The following is a 20,683-nucleotide window of genomic DNA, read 5'->3' as shown; positions in this document are numbered from 1 at the left end:
TTTAAAAATTTCTGAAAATAGTAAAATTCATTTATTTTAATTTGTGTTTATTTTAATTTGATTAGCAATAAAACTTTCAATCATGCTTTGTTGTATATATATTAGTGAATGTAACTTATTTACTTTTACAAATGGGTTATGTCGCCGACGTCCAGAGTTGGTCTAGCTCCGCCACTGCTCTGTAATATATAACAACCGAGTTTAACTTGTAAAAATAATAACTTAAGTTTTTATTGTAACTAAAATATACACTAAATTTATTAATATAATTTTTCAATTCATGTTTCCTTATAATATAAATAAGTTTAGTTTATAAGCTAAATTTAACCACGAATTGCAATGCATTATGATAAATTTCATAACAATATAAATAAGACGAAATAATGCAACTATGCAAATTCGCTTCAGAACTCACTCATCCACTTAACTATTGTGAATAATTGTCAAAACTACTAGTGACGAAAAAAATAATTATAAAGCGATAAGCAGAAATTTGTTACAGAAGGAAAAATCGTTTTTGCAGCTAAAATAGTTATTTTAAAATAAAAATACTTATACACAAATGTGCACTAACTACTAGATATTAAAATGTAAGTGAAATATGTGTGTGAATTAGGTTTTTAAATGATTAAATTCTTATTGAAACCAAAAGCATTTTTGTTGTCTTTCGGGTGCTTCTTTGCCATTTGAGTTTCGAAGTTTCTTAAAAATTGAAAAATAATTAGAATAGTAGTGTTAACGAGTTAATTAAAAGCATTTAATTAGTTAAGTTGAAATATAAATTCCTTTTTGCAAATATTAGAAACTATTTCAGCGGTAAAAGAGTATAGAAAAAAAGTTTTTCATACAATTTAATTTTCTTATTAGTCCAGTCCCTTGGACGCTTGTTTGTATTGTGTATTTTGTGCAGTGTGCACTTTGTGTAAATTCAATTCATTTCCCTACGGCACACATAGTTGCTTGTTTTGGTTTTGTTGGCTGTTATTGGCTGTTGTGTAATTTTAAGTCTGCTTCAACAAATTCGCCGCAATAATTTCGCTTTCTTATCAGTCAAAGAATTTCAGTGTTTGTTGATTGTTGTGGGAAGGTTGCGATGTTATTAAATTCATAAAACATTTTGTATCGTATATATTTATGTATGGGTTTTTTTTATCAGTTTATGCAAATTTCAAGGCATATTAATGTAAAATAAATATTAAATTTGAAACGTGTTAATGTTAAGAAGTTGTTGACATTTTGTTTGGTGCAAGTGTTTAAAAAATATAGGCGTAAAAAAGCTAAAAAAGGCGAAGAAGTCATAAAAGGTCAACAAGCACGAAATTATTATTTTTTGTGGAAATGTAAGAATTTTATACTTAATTAGTATAATCATTTTATGTTTGTATGAATTAATTTAAAAATGAATTCAGTGTTATTTTTACAGAATTCATTATATAGAAACTACGATAATTAAAGTGCTTATCTACCAGTTAACGTCAGTCACACTTATTGTTCCCCAATGACTACGAAATTAGGTTTTCGAGTTGAATTTTCTTGTATATAAAATTTTATAATTTTTTAATAAAAATATGTACGCTTTTCAAAGCATTTTAAAGACAAATGGATGACCTGTTAAAATTTTGAATAAATCTATTTTAACTTTTATCGAATTGGATATAACATGTCATGGTATTAATTTTTTTACTGTCAGCTTTATTATTAAAAAAAAAAATTATAATTCTGTTATGTTTAATTAGAGTAATTAATAGTTAATAGTGAGTTCTTATTCTCTTTATCCGATTATAATTTCAGTTTTTTAAGAACGTCATTAACCCATTAATTACTAGGCATTTTCAGCCTAGAAATTTTACGATGAAATTGAAGTAAATGAGAAAAGTATAATATTTATTTCAAAGATTACGCTCACTTTTCTTTACTTTAAAAATATTAAATATTCTTTGAATATTAAAAAAATATTCAAAGCTAGCCTTGCGACGCATCACACGGTGGTCTGAAATGGGTTAAAAATTGTACAAATATGGTTTTCTTATTTGCCGCAGAAAGTAATATTAATATTATTATTAACATGTGCTAACGTTAAATAAGAATATTTCCTTAATAACCTTTCTTCCTCAAATAAAAACTAAATGACCTCAAAATTTATTCCACATTGAGGACTCTATAGCATAGCTGCAAGCACTATTTCATCTGAATCTTTTGGGCGTATTCATTGTTATGCGAATTGCTAAAAGTGACTGTTAGACATGGTGAGTCGTCCGTCACCAAGTTCTGTATATATGATATAAGAAATTGAAATTGAAGTATTAGGAAGGAGCGCATAATTTAACATACTCCAAAGAACATGTCGTTACTGATAACCATTTATGTATATCAGACGATTTATCCACCTTAGGGAGTTAATACACTGTCAATATATTCAAACGGTTAAACGTTAGCCATGAATTCCGATACTATTTACATAGATTTGCTCTTCTGTGTATTTTTAAAAAATAACAGTCCATATAGCTTAAGTTAAAATGGTATCCCTTAACAAGGATAGTTAAAAAGTAGTTGAGACTATTCCAGATCGTTTATAAAAGCTTCTGTGAAAGTAATTAGCATTTGTTAAAATAGCATTTATGGTATTAAATTATTTTTATTAATATAAGTTATTTTTTAGTATATAATTTGTTGTCCTTAGTGACATTTCTTAACAAAATGGATTATCAACTGACTTATTTTTTCCGGTATACCTACAACTACAATAGTAACTACATAGTGACAACAATTTAAAAAAGTATTTTGTAGATTAGATTTTCGTAAATATCTATTGCAGAATTTTCTGTAGCGATTAGAATTTTTTTATTTAAAAATTAGTACTTGCTTCATAAAAGAGAATTGCGTTCTTTTAACATTTAAAACCAAATAAGCTATGATCGGCAAGATACCTACTACATCCAAAAAGTCCAAAATACATTATAACTGGTAAATGCAGCTGTACTTATCAGAAACTAAGATGATTAGTGTGATAGATAAATGCAGTAGAATAAGAAGTAAAATATTGTTAATGTTTGTTTAATGTGCACAAGCTGTTCCATAGGTTATTAGAAACTATAATGAATAGATGAAGTTGATCAAGATGCAGTAGAGTATGGAATAGGATAGTTTGATCTTGTTAAATACCTCATCTTGTGGTGGTAAATCTAAATTGGGATACAATAAAAATTAATTGATTTAACAATTTCTTAGTAGACATTTTATTAAATCCTTAAATGATAAATATTTAGTTGGTCTTATTAATAAATTTGATAATAATAAATATATAATGTATTAATATGTAGGTAATACAAAGTCAGGCTCTGAGAATATTTTTCAAAGTACCATGGTACATTAGGACGAATGACATCCTCAGGGACCTCAAGATTGATCCCATCAAAAAATACATAAAGGATAGAGCCCTGAAATTATTCGTGAAAACTGACAGACTTACCAACACCGCGTTATCAAATATCAGAATGGTTACAGGGTCCTCGGGGAGGTATGCAGATCTGAAGTCAATTATTGCTTAGTCTGATAAAGTGATAAATAATAATCCAGTTAAGGCGTAAAGAGGGGATTTAAAAATACTTCGAGTTAAGAAAGAGTAAAAATGCTCAAGTGCACTGGCTCAAATAGAAATAAATAAATAAAAATTTGACGTTAAATTACAATTTATATTTACAAAATATTGGTCTTGCCCGTGCGACTAGTGGAGTAACATTAGCATAACTTTCTCAGGATTACGTTCCTAGATTAGGTTCTATACATAAGAAAGAACAAATCATGCAACAAATAATGCCTTTACGAAAAGAATAGTATTAAAAATTTAACAATTAAAAATAAAAATATACTTAATTAATAAATTCAATTATTCTACAGCTGGTTTATGATTTCGTTTTAATATATATAAACACAGCAAGTAAAATCGTTAATAATAAACTTTCATAGAAAAAGTAACAAAACTCCAGAAAAATATGCGAACAAAAAAGTCAAGTACGGCGTTGGATCCTGGTACTTGCAGTCTCAAAAAAAAAAATTATTATTTACGAATAATTAAATACAAGAATTATTTCCAAGACCACTGATGATGGGTATTTGGCAATACTCAAAACAGCTGTATGGTCAGCCAAAAATTCAATTAATTAAAATATTATAAAAAAAATAAATTTTTTGTTGTTATAGTTCACTACTGTTCGAAGAAACCTCTTTATAAATAATTATAGTTATTTCTACATAAAAAGAAATCAGCCTTTTTTTCATACAAAACATACCATATATGCCTTTTAATCTGTTATTGTATTTCATGGTAACTTTGAAACTCTATACTTATCTTTATATTAACATCTGTGGCATATTAGTAAGCTACTTATATATAAATTTACTCAAATAGATTCAATATTATTTTTAGAAATGTTTGTTTATATATTTTTCTAATGATTAGATGAGTTAATGTAGTTTTAGTAATACGTTGAGATTTTATGACTCGCACAGATATCGTCCGAGTTCCTGATAGTTAATTAAGACGGTTGTCATTTGTTTAGCGTATCAATTGATTTAAACAAATATCATTACTCTGCTAGTCCTAACAGTCTGTTGCCAGTGTCTGGTTCTACTCTTGTCATTTTGTCATTTTCTATCAACAGTTTTTGACTTACATTATAAATACCATAGATCGTATAATACTGGGATATTTACAGAGATTTTATTTGCATTTCATGCTCGGATAAGGAGTGCCAATGCATAATTTATTATTGTTTATAATCAATATTTATATATAAATTGACTAATAAGAGTTATCACTAGTACATTGTCTTTTATATTGTTCTTCTTCAACTTCATCACTCATTATTTTTGTTTTTACAGAAACTTATTTTTTTATATTTTTAACTGAGTTCATTTTTGGAGTATCCACCGTACTTAACATAGTTTATACAACTAATTTGTAACCTTATAAATAGTGATATACCTTTACAGTGTGATTGGAATGTAACTACAAAAGCTAGCTTTTAAGTTCATGTTGGGATTAGAGATCGCCACTTGATTATTTAAAAAAATGAGTAGAGTCAACAGCTTCTGACACCTTGGTATGGCTTAGCTTTAATGTCGTGTTTTATTTAGGAGCATTGTGCTTTAATATTCTTATTAATGATCGAATAGTTGTAATAAAGTGCCATATATTATAACATGGCATATATAACGTTATTGAAATTGTAAATAAACTTATCTAAAATTGAAAAAATTCATTACAAAATGTAAATTTAGATTTTTAGAAATTTATTTTTGTTTGCACATAATTAACACGTTTGATAACACTATTTACGTATAGACGGCAAAAAGCTTCTCTCACATTCAATTTGTTTCAATTTAAGATTTCTATTCCGCCTGCCTCCCGGCTTGCCTCCCCAGCTCTAATAAAAATGAAACTATTTTGCTTTGTAGATTTATATAAAATTGAAAGGAGCAGAGGGCGTTCGAATTCAGGCATTGACCAACGACTTTGAGTCGGGTTTTCTGTGTGATTAAATTAATAATTGCTATTCAAATAGGAAATAACCATTTAGTTCAGAGTTCAATTTAATTTGATCAATTTATAACTATTTCTGTTGTTATTATCATATGCCATGATTTTTCAAACTATAACACTTTACAATTAAGCAAAAGAGACGACTTACTTGGTGGATAAAATAAATTATTTAAATTATTTGACTATGTTTTCTTACTTTACACCAACAAATTCAATAAACATTGAAGGTGTGCTCCTGAATTGAATTGTAATTGTTTTCTCTGACATAGATTCAATCTTCAATCAGCCGTCTTCTATTGTAATAAACATTAATTTTAATAATTTATTTTTCAAGCGCTACTAATATTAAATATTACTCGTATTAATATTTATATTAAATGTTTAATATTAAATATTTTTTATAAAATTTATAATAAATTTATTATAAAATAGTATTCCTTAATTGAAGTAGCTGCATTATTTTCCTATTGATGATATTAGAGATCATTGTCATCACATATTGTGTGATTTATTATTAGAATTAAAACTAAAACTAACGACAAGTATATCTATGTGATAGTACACAGAGTAAACGAATAAACAACTCCTAAACAGCTATCGTTCATATCGAAAGTACTTCTTGGAACGGTCGTCATATTCCGTCAGAAAGAGCGTTATGTAAAAATAGCTTAAAATTTGTTAGTTGCATTGATCAATTCCTCCCTGTTAGCATTCCAAAAGATTAAAATCAGGTTGCTCAGTTATTTCGCGTAATTCAATTTTTAGATTATCCAACATAATATCGTAGATTTTTTCAATGTTTTTTTAGTTGTGATATCTTTTGAACGACCCGGATGCTCTTCATTAAAAAGACTCGACCACCACATTTAAATTCAGCTTTCCAATATTGTTGTAAACATTGGTGCTAAGTTGCCATAAACAGAATCCATTTCCAATTTGATTCCATTCCTTTCAAATGGAGGAATTTTATTACTGAACGATATTCAATTTTTACCATTTTATAAAAATCATCAAGATGCACTGTTGCAGTTCTTTGCAAAAAGCAAACATTTATTTTAGCGTTGCCATCTGTTGTAAAGTCAGGTAATTATCAATCCATCTAAACTCTAGTTGATTTGAAATAAATGCCTGAATTAAGTTGGGAGGAAGGTACTCTGTGCTTTAGAATCATTGTTCTTATTTTGTTGTTATTATTATCATAAGATTATTGGTATTATACAGCAGTTCTAATATCTATGAAAAATCGTTTTAGTTTTATTGCTCAAAATGGTGTGACAATTTACTGTACTACCTGCTCTAGTAAGCCGTTTTTCAAATTGCATTATAATTAGTAATACAGGTTTGCAGTCTAAGTTTACGTTATTGTAGTCCTAACCTTTTTTACTGTCATCTAATCAAATGAAATGATGTGATCAATATAAAGCAATAAATAACATTTGATAGAAATTTTATGAATTTCAAGACTGCATAGAGAAGATTTATAGTGTGGATGGATAATAATGTAATAATAATGTAAACTTGCAATCTGCTTTTAAATAATCTGTTTTTAAAATAGATTAATCATTAAAAATAATTGTTATTTTCAATTTAGATTGAAATTTGCTTTATAACTAAATGAGTTATTGGAAAAGATTCTATTAAAATTCATTTTTCAATAGTATGTAATCGTATCAATTATTTTCAACGTAATATGGAAACATTCAAAACTCTTCCAAAAAAAATGTATTAAGAAATTTAGCTTTTATTATCTGCTGCCGCATAACTTTATGTATATTTGTTTATAAATATCTGCAGATTAGAATATTTGTTTTTGTGTATCTGAATATTTTTTAAATGTTTATCATTTTACATTTTTATCACAAAATACAATAAACTATTGCAGTCTACATAGAATTTATTTAATATTAAAATTTTTTTAAAAAAATGCAAACGATAAGAGCACAGAATTGAAATCTAGAGAACAACGCCCCAAACCGTAATTATTTTGTGTAATTATCACAAGACTAATTAAATTCAATTCGGAATATTAAATTTTCTTAATTTGTATAATTAAACGTTCATACGGAGTGAATGTATGGGATTGTTTTAGTTATCAGTGAATAAGCTAAACATTTTTCTTTTATTTTCTATATACAGTCAAACTTCCATAACTCGAAGTACTTATTTTTTGCAAAGAAAATGTTCGAGAGAGACTTCGAGTTAGAAAATTTTTTTAAGAAACAAGAAACATATTATAAAATATTTATTTATTTGAAATCAAACACAGCACAGAAGTGATTGTTATAGTCACTCATTTTTTTTTTCTTATTTTTAGTAAAAATTAAAATTATAGCTAATTGATTTCAATTTATTCCAAGCCTTATAGTGATCGTCAGTTGTAGTATTATTCATTTTCGAAAAAAAATTAAGTGTTCTGAATGTGTGTTCTACCTCATTCTTGGAAGTCTGATGAACAATTTTATCATTACTACTTTTCGTTGTGCTTAGAATCGGATCCACTAGTTCAGAGCAATAATGCTCAAAAATATCGGCATCTGTAGGAAAGCTTGATATACAAATTTGATTGTCAAACACAATATTATCGTTAAGAGTATTAGAAGTTATTTTATTTACTTTAAACTAGAGGTGGAGAATTATCGATAGTACTATCGACACTATCGATGGTTTACCGCTATCGATCCGCCATCGATTCCAGTGCTAGACTATCGATAGTCTACGATAATTTGTAATAGCAACGTTTTACAAAAAAAGCGTACTTTGACATCATCTGCGTAAAATAAAGTGAATTTTGAATTCTAATTCTAAAAACATCACGGAGATCAATATTTCTACATTAATTTACAATTAAATAGTAATGATGAAATATTTCTGTGTACCCGCTACTTCAGTCAAGTCCGAGCGTATGTTCAGTAAAGTTGGACAAATAGTTTCAGAACGCCGGGCTCGACTGAAAGAAAAAAACATTTATATGATGTTATTTTTAAACAAAAATCTTTAGTTACCAAAATAGCAATATTGTGGAAAAAAACAGATAAAATTTATGATTTTTGTTTTATTTTATTTATGGAAAATATTATCTTCAAAAATTCAATGAAATGTGTCATATTTTTAGTTGAAATTTAAAATAAATACATGATTTTTTGAATTGAACAGACATTTGTATTAAAACTAACATAGTAATGAAAACTATCGATAGTAATCGATAGTTTAGAACTATCGATAACTATCGCTCACTATCGATGGTGCCGACTATAGATATACACCTCTACTTTAAACCACTCTGCCAATCACTGGCATTTATCCAAAGAAGCAACATAAGAATGAATATTGAATTCATACTAAATACAAAAACTCGACTTATAGAATGCATTTTCCCACATTCCTATTGGCACGTAACAATATTTTTATTCGAGTTATAGAAGTTCGAGTTAAAGAAGCAGTATTGTATCTAATTTGTTTTCTAAAACCCTGTTGCACTGTTTTTAGTTCGCGTTATAGAAAATTCGAGTTCTAGAAGTTCGACTTATGGAAGTTTGACTTTATATTAGTCGTAGACTAATATAATCGTATCAGTCGTAGAAAATTGGCAAGATTATTAGTGATGCTACACTACATCGGAGGTTGAAAGATGCTTATATCAATACCTCCGTGGTGCACAAAATAATCAATATTACTCTAATAACGACTCTATCAAATCGTCTCTCATTTGCTTCGAAGTATTCTAAGAAACCTATACAGTTTTGTTACAATGTGTTATGGACAGATGAGTCTGGATTTCAATTCTAGGGTTCGTTTGATAACGAATGTTGTCGTTCCATGCATTTACGACAACATCAAAAGAATAAAACAATGCAACCACTCAATAGATTTGAAGGTGGCATGGTTTTGTTTTGGGGATGTCTATCATGCTATGCATTTGGTGATTTGGTATCGAAAAATGGCACCTTAAATCAGTCCGGCTATATTGGTATTTTAAATAACTATGCCTTAATGTCAGAAAGTAGACTCTTTCCAATCAATAACAGGGTTCTACAACATGACGATGTACCATGTCATAAAGGATGTAGACTTAATCCAATTTAAAAAAGTAAAATCATGCCTTTTTTCTAAGGCCTTCACAGAGTCCTGATCTTAATATCGTTGAAAATGTTTGGGGCTTCATAATACAGCAAAGAACTTTTGGTAAAAATCCAAAACATAGTGATACCATAATTGAAAGTTGCAAAAATGTTCGTTGTGTTAATACTTTCGACTAGGGCTGTATATAAAAAGTACATAGATTCTGTACACAGAATCTAAAAATACAGATTCTGACAAAAATTAAATATTCATAGTATAAGATTACAATTCATATTTGTTAAATTATCGATGTTATAGGATTTCTAATCATTTTACTTGTTCTTGTTTTATTGTGAGACTTAAGTAGCCTGTTTATTAGCATTTAAACGACTTGAAGGATATTTTTGTTAAATATACAAATCGGAAGACACGTCATTTTTACCTTAAATCGGAGTACATCTCTAACAATTTTACTAATAACATTCCCATACCATAAGCAGATAATATAACGTACTTAAGTATTCACTTAGACAGACGACTACATTCACTCCCATGTAATTTAACCCATTGATTTAAGTGAGGTCCGCGATAAACGGTTTACTTGGTTTATTTTATTTTATTTATAATTAGTAATAAAATTATAAAACTTACGGACCTATTTTGTGCACTTTATAAACTTGTCAAACATTGATACTTGTCAAAATTGACTGCTGTAAAGGTTTTGGTATTCTGTGACATAAATAAAAAGCTCTTTTCTTTGTTAGTTGTCAATACTACAAATGCTGTTGACAACTATAAAAATATGCTCTTTTTAAGCATTTTTTATTATTTGCATGCATGACAAATATTCTTAACTAAAATATACACTCTTTACAAGCATTTTTTTTATTGTGATTTGAATGCATGAAAAATGCTTTTGGCAACTTAAAATATGTGCTCTTTACAAGCATTTTTTACGAACAGTTTTCTATACAAAACACTTTACACCATACTGTGGTGAGAAGCACTAGGTACTTGAGCTTTGAAATTTGTCAAGATATGTCCAGAATACCAAAAAGCTTTCTGGTTTATAAAAATTAAAGAATTTGACAAATCTGTCAAGTGCACAGAATAGGTCCGTTATTGTATTAAAAAAATATATACAAAGTTATATACACGTAAACAAAGTATACAAATATACACGGTTATTTCGCTTAATGGTTTCAGTTATTCGTTAATGATAAGGAAGTGTTATTTACCTGTCCCATTGGATCTTCATCTGTGTAATCAAAAGTATTCCATCTATTAAAGGTGGTATTTCGTTCAAACAAAACTTTCACTTATACAATATTTAATACTGTATGATTTTAAAATTTAAAATACAAACTTTTGACATATTTGCAGTACTGATGTACATTCTGTGCTCGTCTTAAGCAGGACATGGTAGGTCTAGCATTGTCTAGTAGAGATACCTTCTGCTCAAAAAGTATCTGGATTTTGTTGTTTGTTAGCTACTCCTTAAGTAATAGACCTTTTTTTTTTTGGTATGTTGGTACACCCTTTCTTGACATATGGTACAAATTTGAACGCCATCTGTCAATTAGTTTGTTTACAGTAGCTGTTAATGTGAGACTAAAATTGAAAAATTCTTGTTGTACGCAATTTTTTGACCAAACACGGCACCACTGTCATCGCTCAGGCACCATATTCGCCAGATCTAGCGCCGTGCGACTTCTTCCTGTTTCCGAAACTCAAATTGCCCCTTCGTGGTAAGCGTTTTGAGTCGATTGAATCGGTAAAGAGAATTCGCTGAAGGAACTAAAAGCCATACCTGCACGGGCCTACGAAAAGTGTAAGGAAGATTGGGTTAAGCGTTGGCATATGTTTACCGCTTCAGAAGGAGCATATTTTGAAGGATATAAAATAAATTTGGAATAAAATTTAAATTTATGTGTTTTTATTTACAAAATCCGGGTACTTTTTGAGCTGGAGGTATATTGTTCATATCACATTTCTAGAGATATTTGTTGAAAATCTTGTGGTATTCATCTTTAAAAATAGATTCATTTTAAAAGGCTTTGTCTTTTCAACATTTGATACAATTTCAATCAATACAATACCTGTTTACAATAACTGTAATTTCAATATAGCTATAATTTTAATTTTTAAACTGGAATATATTTCTCAAATTTAAATATAACTGTAACTATTATTAACTATTACTCAGAATAACAACAGGTGTTTATAGATCTTCAGATCCGGTATTTGAGATTGTTATTTAACTGGATAATAAACTGTTGGGAAGGTTTAATGTATACCCAAAATTAATAATACATGTTAAAAAATTATTTATAATTTAACTATATATAAATTATTTTTTACTCTAAGTTTAGTGGATAAGACATGTAATGTGGTTGGTGGTAGTGAGTAGTTGAGTATATTTTAAAATTGATAAAAATTAATTATGGGTGTCTAATGATGATTTTTTTATGACTTTTGAAATGATTTTTTTTATTAATTTTAAAGAGCAACACTGCTCCATCCACATTACTTTTAATAAAGTGTAATATATAGATAGTAAAATAATATGATATTCTTGTGAAAGTAAGAAAATATTAAAAAAAAACTGCGATTTGGAACAAAAAAGTGTAAGCAGTTAAATTGAATTAACTATATGAAGTACATCAAATTATATATGATGAAAACTCAGTACTCAATACTCACACCAGCCCGTTTACAGATGTTAAACCACAATAATTAACACATTGTGAAGTAATATGGATTTTTTTCTTTTCCTCTTTTTTGTATACTGGATAGCTTTTCAGCGGAATTACATATATATGTCAGTACAATAAATGAAATTATAATTCACATTCGAAATTTACTTCAATAAATTTTATAATGGAAAGTACAGACATATTGGATGATCAGGATATGATAAAAAATGAGAATCTATTAGCAATTCGAGTACTTGCACAAAGTATGCTTAATGAAATACCTGTAGTATCAACAGATGAATACACAAATTATTCTTCGGACAATACGCCTGATCTAATACATGCACAAAATTACGTCCAACCAACAGTTGAATTATGTGAATTATTTTCGGAAAAAAATACAGAACAACAAATACAGCAATTTTCAGAACAGCAACTACAACAGTCTCCAAATGACTTGCAGCAATCTACACAGCAGGTACAACAGCTTCCAGAACAGAATCAACCGTTTTCGGAAGAACAATCCCAACAGTCTTCACCTCAGGAAACACATAATTTTCAAGTTCAATCACTACCACAATCCTCTCAACAGCTATCACAATCCTTTTCAGAGCAACTACCACAAGAATTTATAAATCATCATCCACAACAGAAATTACAACACTACCCTGAAGAACAACCATCGTCTTTATCGGAACAGCAATCACATTTCACAGGCCAATTGTCACAACTAACACAACCTCCACAATTATTACAACCTCCTCAACTGACACAGTCGCCACAATTGATACAACCTCCAGAATTAACACAGGCCCCACAGCTGACGCAACCAATACAAGAGCCACTGGAGCTGCCATCACAACAGTTTCCAGTACAAGTCCCACAACAATCTATCGAGCAATTACCACAACCATTTATGAAACAGCCATCACAACCTTATTCTCAAGAGTCACCGCAGATTTTTTCAGATCATGAAATACAACAGCCTTTACAGCAACAACCTCAACAATTTCCTGCACATTTACCACAGCAATTTCCAGTGCAACCACTACAAGAGTTTACAACGCAGCCACCACAGTTCCCGGCACAACATCCAGAAAGTTGTGTACAAAAATTTTATGACAATTTTCCAGTATATTCTTCGACAACTCCTTTTGCTGAGCAATTACCAATACAACCTACACAACCTTACCCGAATCAGTCTCCATATCCAAACTTTGAACAACAACCATTTCAAACCATAGATCAACCCATTAATCAATTTACAAATAACCCAGAAAACTCTTTAAATCATTTCATTCCATCTTCACATTTGTTGTCAAATAATCAAATAAAAACTGAAACGGACAATATTTTAAATGATTTTGATGATATACCACAATTCGCCATCGCAACTAAGAGTGCATCTGAAATGTCGGAGTTCGATTCTCCAACAAAAAAGCAAATTCAAAACGAATTGAATGAACTGCACGAGAGAAAATCTATTATTGAAATTCATCTTTCAAACGATTCTATTTGTAAAAGTACTCAAAATATAAACCATGAAGACCCGAATAATGTTGGTTCATTAGCAGATAACAATTTAAAAATGGATCACTTAAATAAAGAAGCTAAACAGAAAAATGGTAATGCAAAGGTCACACAGGGACCACAAAAAAGAACTGCTACTGATAAATCGAAAGCTTGCAAAAAAATTGTCAAACGAGCTGCAGCAGCTTTGGATGTACCAGAAGATACAGGCAATTTCATAGAACTTGAAAATGCCGCGCATCCAATTGAACAATTAACTCCAGAAGAAGAGTGCTTAGATCAAAAATATCGAACATCTTGCGCCACATTTTTACAACACCTGCCCTGTTTTAAAATTCAGAGCAGCGCTGAACACACTATAACAAAATGTCGGGAATGTCGTCGGCATAATTCCAGTTCAAATGATGTCTACTGCCGCTTCTATGAATTTCGTCGTCTACAATATACAGCGAATGGGGAGCTTAATGTAGCCGGATTTCCAAATCCATACACAGAGCCAACACAAGAAGATCTTAACATTTGGCAACCAGATGACAATACAGCTCCAACAGCTGGTGTTATGGATATACAAGTGTGCCGTTATATATTATTACACGCCGGTGATCAATTCTGTTATCTTTGGCGTCAGGAAGCTGAAGCTTTAAAGTTGCATGAAAATCCCGACAGCACCATTGCGTGGAAGAAGGTAGTGCAAGGCATACGCGAGATATGTGATGTTTGCGATACCACATTATTTAATTATCATTGGACGTGCAACAAGTGTGGCTTAGGAGTTTGTTTAGATTGCTTTAAGGATCGTAAGGAACAGCGCACTTGTCGTAAAATGCGTGACAAGCCTCAACGTGGTCGTGACGAATTTCACTGGTTCTTATGCAATGGTGCAGCACCTCATAAACTCTCGGAATTGATGCTTACACAAATAATAGCTGGAGATGCATTAAATGTACTTGGACGTTTATTACATGAGGTGCGTGCAGTTTGGCAAGTGCCTCAATTGTGTGGTTGTTTATTGAGCAAGCAGCGCGTCACCGATCCAGAACTTAATGCTTTCATACAAGATATGATTAAGGAATCACAGTTAAAACAACAGACCAGTGCATCATCACTTGCTACCGAAGCTACTTTACGACAACAAGAGCGCATGGAGGACTTACATCGCAATAAGCTGGAGTTTGCACGTGCTGCAGGTATCGATTACGTTCCAGGACGAGTTTGGACAAAAAAAACTTTGGGCAAAGATGCAATTACAACAGCTTTTGACAAATTCAAAAAAATTAATTTCTTACGCGATGGTTTGGCTGGTAAAAGACGATTCTTACCACCGCAAGCTATGACATTGGCACATACAATGCCATTGGCACGCGGTGTACCACATGAATGGCTATGCGATGGAAAACTATTAAGATTAACTAACGCTATGCATCCAGACAACCGTATACTGTTTCAAGAAGTATGGAAATGTGGACAACCGGTAATGATATCTGAAGTAGCGAATTCTTTAAATTTAAATCTTTGGAAACCTGAAGCTTTTTGTAGAGATTTTGGCGATAAACCAAATGATCTAATAAATTGTCTCAATGGTAATTTAGTACCAAATCAACCTATGCGTCATTTTTGGGAAGGTTTCCAGTTTATCAATAAACGTCTACTAGATTCTCATGGTAAACCAATGTTGCTCAAGTTAAAAGATTGGCCGCCTGGTGATGATTTTGCTGAAATATTACCTACGCGATATGGTGATTTAATGAAAGGTTTACCCATGCCGGAATACACATTACGAACTGGTAATTTGAATATTGCTAGTTGTTTGCCCAAAATGTTTGTACCCCCCGATTTGGGTCCAAAAATGTATAATGCCTATGGTTCAGCACTACATCCTGACAAGGGTACCACAAATTTACATCTCGATATATCGGATGCCGTAAATATTATGGTATATGTTGGTATACCTGCAGACACAGATAGCGCACCACAACTTAAAGCTACTTCCATTGCCATTTCATTGAGTGGTGCTGATTTCTTAACAAGGGTACGATTACAATCTCCTGACGTTATGCCTGGTGCTTTGTGGCATATATTTCCCGCACGTGATGCGGATAAAATACGTGATTTATTGAATCGTGTTACGCTTGAAAGAGGTTTTCGTTTGGAACCAGATCACGACCCAATACATGATCAGAATTGGTATCTTGATGACGAGTTGAGAATGCGTCTTCTTAAGGAATATGGTGTAGAAGGCTATCCAATTGTTCAATGCTTAGGTGATGCAGTTTTTATACCAGCAGGTGCTCCGCATCAAGTGCAAAATTTGCACAATTGCATAAAAGTAGCTGAAGATTTCGTTTCTCCAGAAAATATAACACATTGCTATCACTTAACACACGAGTTCCGTCGTCTCTCTCACTCACATACTAACCATGAAGATAAATTACAGATTAAGAATATTATATATCATGCAATTAAAGATTGCTGCACAATACTTGTACGTGCAATTAAAGAGAAGGCTGAAGCGGAAATTGCGGAGTTGGAGAAACAGAAAGAATCAAATTCGTAAAATCTCAATAAAGTAGTAATTAATAAATTTAACAAAACATTCATATTTAACAAATACATAATCTTCATAATTATTATTTTTAAGAAAATCATATTATTACTTAATAAATATTTTTTATTTACAAACTGTTTGAAGTTTTATTAAACGATAGTATTTAGCATGAGAAAGTAAAATCGATAAATATATTTAGTTAGTTTGCTTTTTTTATTATTGTGTATGAAATATGATGGTTTTGTTTTGTTCTATATGTTATGTGAGGCAGTTCCTGAAGAACTTTGCTCCATTCACAGAGAATGTGTTTGCGAGAGGAAGAGGGAGATCGAGAAAGAGATGGAGTGACAGTGTCCGACAATATCTGAGAGATATGAATGTCACCAGCTGGAAGATAAAAGCGAAAAATAGAAAAGAATGAAGAAATGTCGTAAAACAAGCTAGGTCCTATATAGACTGTATAGGTATGGATGATAATGATAATAGAGAGGATAAAATTGCTGGGAGAGTATTTTAAACTGATGAAATTTTTATATCTAATTATTAATTTGATTAGTTCAATATCTTTTATGTTTAGTAGTAGTTGTAGTGTCAATTTTTATTGTAAACTGCGGTGGGGGTCTTAACAGCTTCAGAAAACCTGTAAACGGTATACTATGTTAAAGGAATGTTAACATTAGAAAATGAAGGTGAACGCTGGAATTTGGTATTGATATCAAGATATAAAATTTTAGGTGCAGTATCATCTCAGTGGGGAGCAGACAACATTGTAATTATTGAAAAAACCATATTGTGTGTTTCCATATTTTGAAACCATATTATGGGTGTCAAAATCTAAACCCATAATATAATGGGTTTATAATTCAAAATGACGCCAGCTCCGAAAGAGTCTAACGGATGTGATGAGTGACACTTGGAGTATTTTCGATACACACCTTAAAGCCACAAAGTAATTTCTTGCAGCTATGCATCAGTGTGTTATATTTTTATAAATATAATTTAATCCATTAAACGGATTAAGATTCAATAGTAATCACTGTTACAGGAATCTTATATACTGGCTAGTAGTTTTCCTTAATCGAGTATGTGTCTACACAAAGGTTAAGAAAAAATAAGTTATAATGAGTCGAAAATCTTCATGTTTATAAAGTGATCAGTATTTGTCATATGAATTGCTTTATGTCGTAAGATTAAAGCAATTAGTTTCATAGTAAAAGTAATATAGTAAGTTGTTTCTTGTGACCAGTAAAACGCTATCATGGAAAAATGAGCCTAACAAAAAAAAAATCCCTGGATAAATCATGTCAATATGAAGAATTGAGTTTAGCGATAGAAATACCACAATTTTGAAGTTATTGCAACTGGGGAGTTCTATCTCATTTAAGGAGACCTAGTTGGTTCGTCGTGTGCTTGCAAGCGGTGAAAATTCGTCGTGTATGGTATGTACAAAAATTTTATATATTGTATTTAAGTTATGAATTCCATAAATAGATATTTGGAAATAAATATATAAAGATAGCTATGGATTGTCGATAAATGTCTTGTTACAGGAAAATGCTAATTGAAATCATCTTATAATCCTGAAATAATATGAAATCACTTTTGTTATTTTTATTATTATGTTGTCTTATTTATTTTTCTTTTATATTATTAACGTATTTGATATTACTAAATAATTTCTTTTCAGATTAAATTCGTCCCGATGATATCACTTTTTCAATGGTCTATTAAACTGATGTTAAACGAAGATGAACGTCCCAGTGGTGCTCAAAAAGTTAACTGAAAAATAAATTAAATATAAAAAAATTAATTATAAATTAATTAAAAACGACTATAACATTGTCAATTATTAAAAAATACTTATTAAGGATACATTATAGTTTGTTTTCAAATTATTTTTTTATACACATACGGTTTAATTTTAAAACAACACAATGACGGTCGAATTTATTGATTATTTTTGGGTAAGTACATCTATGAATATTTTAAAAAAACTCTAGATAATTGAAGGGCATGAAAAAAATGAAATAGATGAAAGAAGAAAACATAATGTAAAATATGGAACCGTGTATATATACAGTCAAACTTCCATAACTCGAAGTCCAATTTTGCAAAGAAAAGGTTCGACTTATGGAGACTTCGAGTTAGAGAATTTTTTTATATTTTTTTATATTTTTTTATATTTTTTTATATTTTTTTATTTTTGAAAGAAACTAGAATTATATTTTAAGATATTTATTTATTTTCAATCAAATAAAATACAGAAGTTATAGTAAAGTAAAATATTTAGAAATTAGGGTTTGGGATTTTTTAGATTCTACTTTCTTCGTACTCTTATATATAGTTATCGTCAGTTGCACTATCGTCAGTTTGCAAATATAAATTCAGAATATTAAATAAGTCTTCTACTTCATTCTTGGAAGGCTGATGAACAATTACACCCAACGAACCCTCATCATCACTTTCCGCTGCGCTTAGAATTGGATCCAGTAATTTAGAGCTATAGTGCTCAATAATATCGTCATCTGTAGGAAAGCTTGATATACAAATTTTATTGTAAAGCTCAATATAATCGTTAAGAGTAGCATTGAAATTTATTTTATTTAGTTTAAACCACGTTGCCAACGACTGACAAAAAATTAAACATTCGGTTTGGAAAAAGGGACCTACCCTAACAGCAAAATGCATTTATAATTAAAACAAAAACTCGACTTATAGAATGCACTTTCGCATATTCCTATCGGCACGGAACAAAATTTTTGTTCGAGTTATAGAGAAATTCGAGTTATGGAAGCAGAATTGCATGTATTTTGCTCTCTAAAACTTTGGTGCACTGTTTTTGGTTCGAGTTATAGAAAATTCGAGTTATATAAGTTTGAGTTATGGAAGTTTGACTGTGTATAAATCAATAAAAAAATTATACCAAACTTTCGTGTTATGCACATAATGATAACTTATGACTGGAGCATTAAAACTGCAGTTTTTACTTTCTTATTATGTTATGGTAGACCCAACAGATTAGATTAGATTAAATTAAAAAATTACAAATCTATTAATAAAGTATCTGCCAAAAGTCTTCCCTTCCACTAAGTTTAAGTTATTACAGTAATTCTATATATCCACTTAGGTCCGTTGGTATATTGTATTACCGTATAAAAAAATCACGAGCCTTTAGTAAAGGTTAATATTTTTTCAGAAAGGACAATTAGCAATTGTACATCCTTGCACATACATCGGACAATTATAAAGCCCGTATGAAGCAGTTTCCTTATCTTTCTCACAACTACAATAAAAGTAATAGAACAGGATATTTATTCTCTTTCACAGCGTTATCAATAATAGGGTTGATAGTGAGTGGTTAAGAAAATTACAATTATACTTATATAAATTAGTATAGGTATATGGATTGTATCTGTATGCTTTCCATCTTATTTTGAATTGTTATTATTAGGAAATTATGCTACTAGCATAATTATTTGATGCTAGTAGTATGCCCAGATTTTTCACATTTTCAGCAATCAATAATCATTTTAAAAAAAGTTAGAACGGAATATAAGGGTACAAAAATTTTAAAATCTGATATCGGGACTTGAATCACGTATAAATTGATTTCTGCTATGTAATTAAAAATTTTATATTTAGAAGCCTCCATAATCAGAACTAGTAAGAAATTAAATAAAATTATATTTACGATTTTTTTTAACTAGAAAATAAATAATAGTGGTCTCGCCAAAGCTCTGCTAAATAAACACTACAGAAATCTCACCTCTCTCTCTAATATTTTATACGAAATATGATTTTGTAAATTGGCAGTTCTCTTAACCGTATAGAACTGCCAGTCCTATCGCAATACTACTTAGGAAATTTATAAGGAATTTATATTCATTTTTAAGAGAAAATTTAAAATTTTGTTTTTATTTTCTGAATTAAGGGCATCGTAAGTCTATTTCACATATCTATCTATCTTTACTTTATATTGTGTTATCTTTTATAAAGTTATATAGGTTAGTACGAAAATAAAAAAAATTTTTATCAAAATATGGTAAGCGGATTGACATACTCTTAAGTAATATTTTTGTTTAATTTCTAAAACTTAAAAGGAATAAATTTAATCTATCTGTTTTTCTATTTCTCTAAGTCAAAGTCCCTATTAAATTTTAATTTTTAAAATATTCCTTATTCTATAAAGCTATAATTTAATTTGTATTTTTTGAAGCAAACTAAAATGTATGAGAATTATAATCAAGTATTTTTATTAAGCTTCAAGTACTCTTCACAATTCTCGTCATAATTGCATCGTTCATAAATAAT

General features: G+C 29.9%; 1 protein-coding gene across 3 annotated transcripts; it reads left to right on the top strand.

The window, feature by feature from the left end:
* Positions 1-465: 465 nt before the first annotated feature.
* On the top strand, positions 466-18,208 carry LOC119679982 (lysine-specific demethylase 3A-like). Of its 3 annotated transcripts, none has more exons than XR_005252442.1 (2): positions 466-590; positions 18,060-18,208. XR_005252442.1 is itself a non-coding variant. In XM_038092586.1 (2 exons), exon 2 carries the CDS (start codon positions 12,482-12,484, stop codon positions 16,379-16,381), a length of 3,900 nt encoding a protein of 1,299 aa, XP_037948514.1. In that variant the 5' UTR covers positions 1,151-1,340; positions 12,398-12,481; the 3' UTR covers positions 16,382-16,436. The 3 variants fall into 3 exon arrangements, 1 of the variants encoding a protein (XP_037948514.1); XR_005252441.1 differs by lacking the exon at positions 466-590 and adding an exon at positions 1,151-1,340; XM_038092586.1 differs by lacking the exons at positions 466-590; positions 18,060-18,208 and adding exons at positions 1,151-1,340; positions 12,398-16,436.
* The last annotated feature ends 2,475 nt before the right edge of the window (positions 18,209-20,683 follow it).

The sequence above is a fragment of the Teleopsis dalmanni genome, chromosome 2, assembly GCF_002237135.1.
Source record: "Teleopsis dalmanni isolate 2A chromosome 2, ASM223713v2, whole genome shotgun sequence".
In the NCBI taxonomy this organism is placed as follows: Eukaryota; Metazoa; Arthropoda; class Insecta; order Diptera; family Diopsidae; genus Teleopsis; species Teleopsis dalmanni.
The sequence above is the reverse complement of the archived record's forward strand: the minus strand, read 5'-3'. Positions and strand labels throughout refer to the sequence as shown.

Coding starts and splice junctions, on each gene's coding strand:
- LOC119679982 (XM_038092586.1), top strand. CDS start 12,482: ATGGAAAGTACAGACATATTGGATGATCAGGATATGATAAAAAATGAG.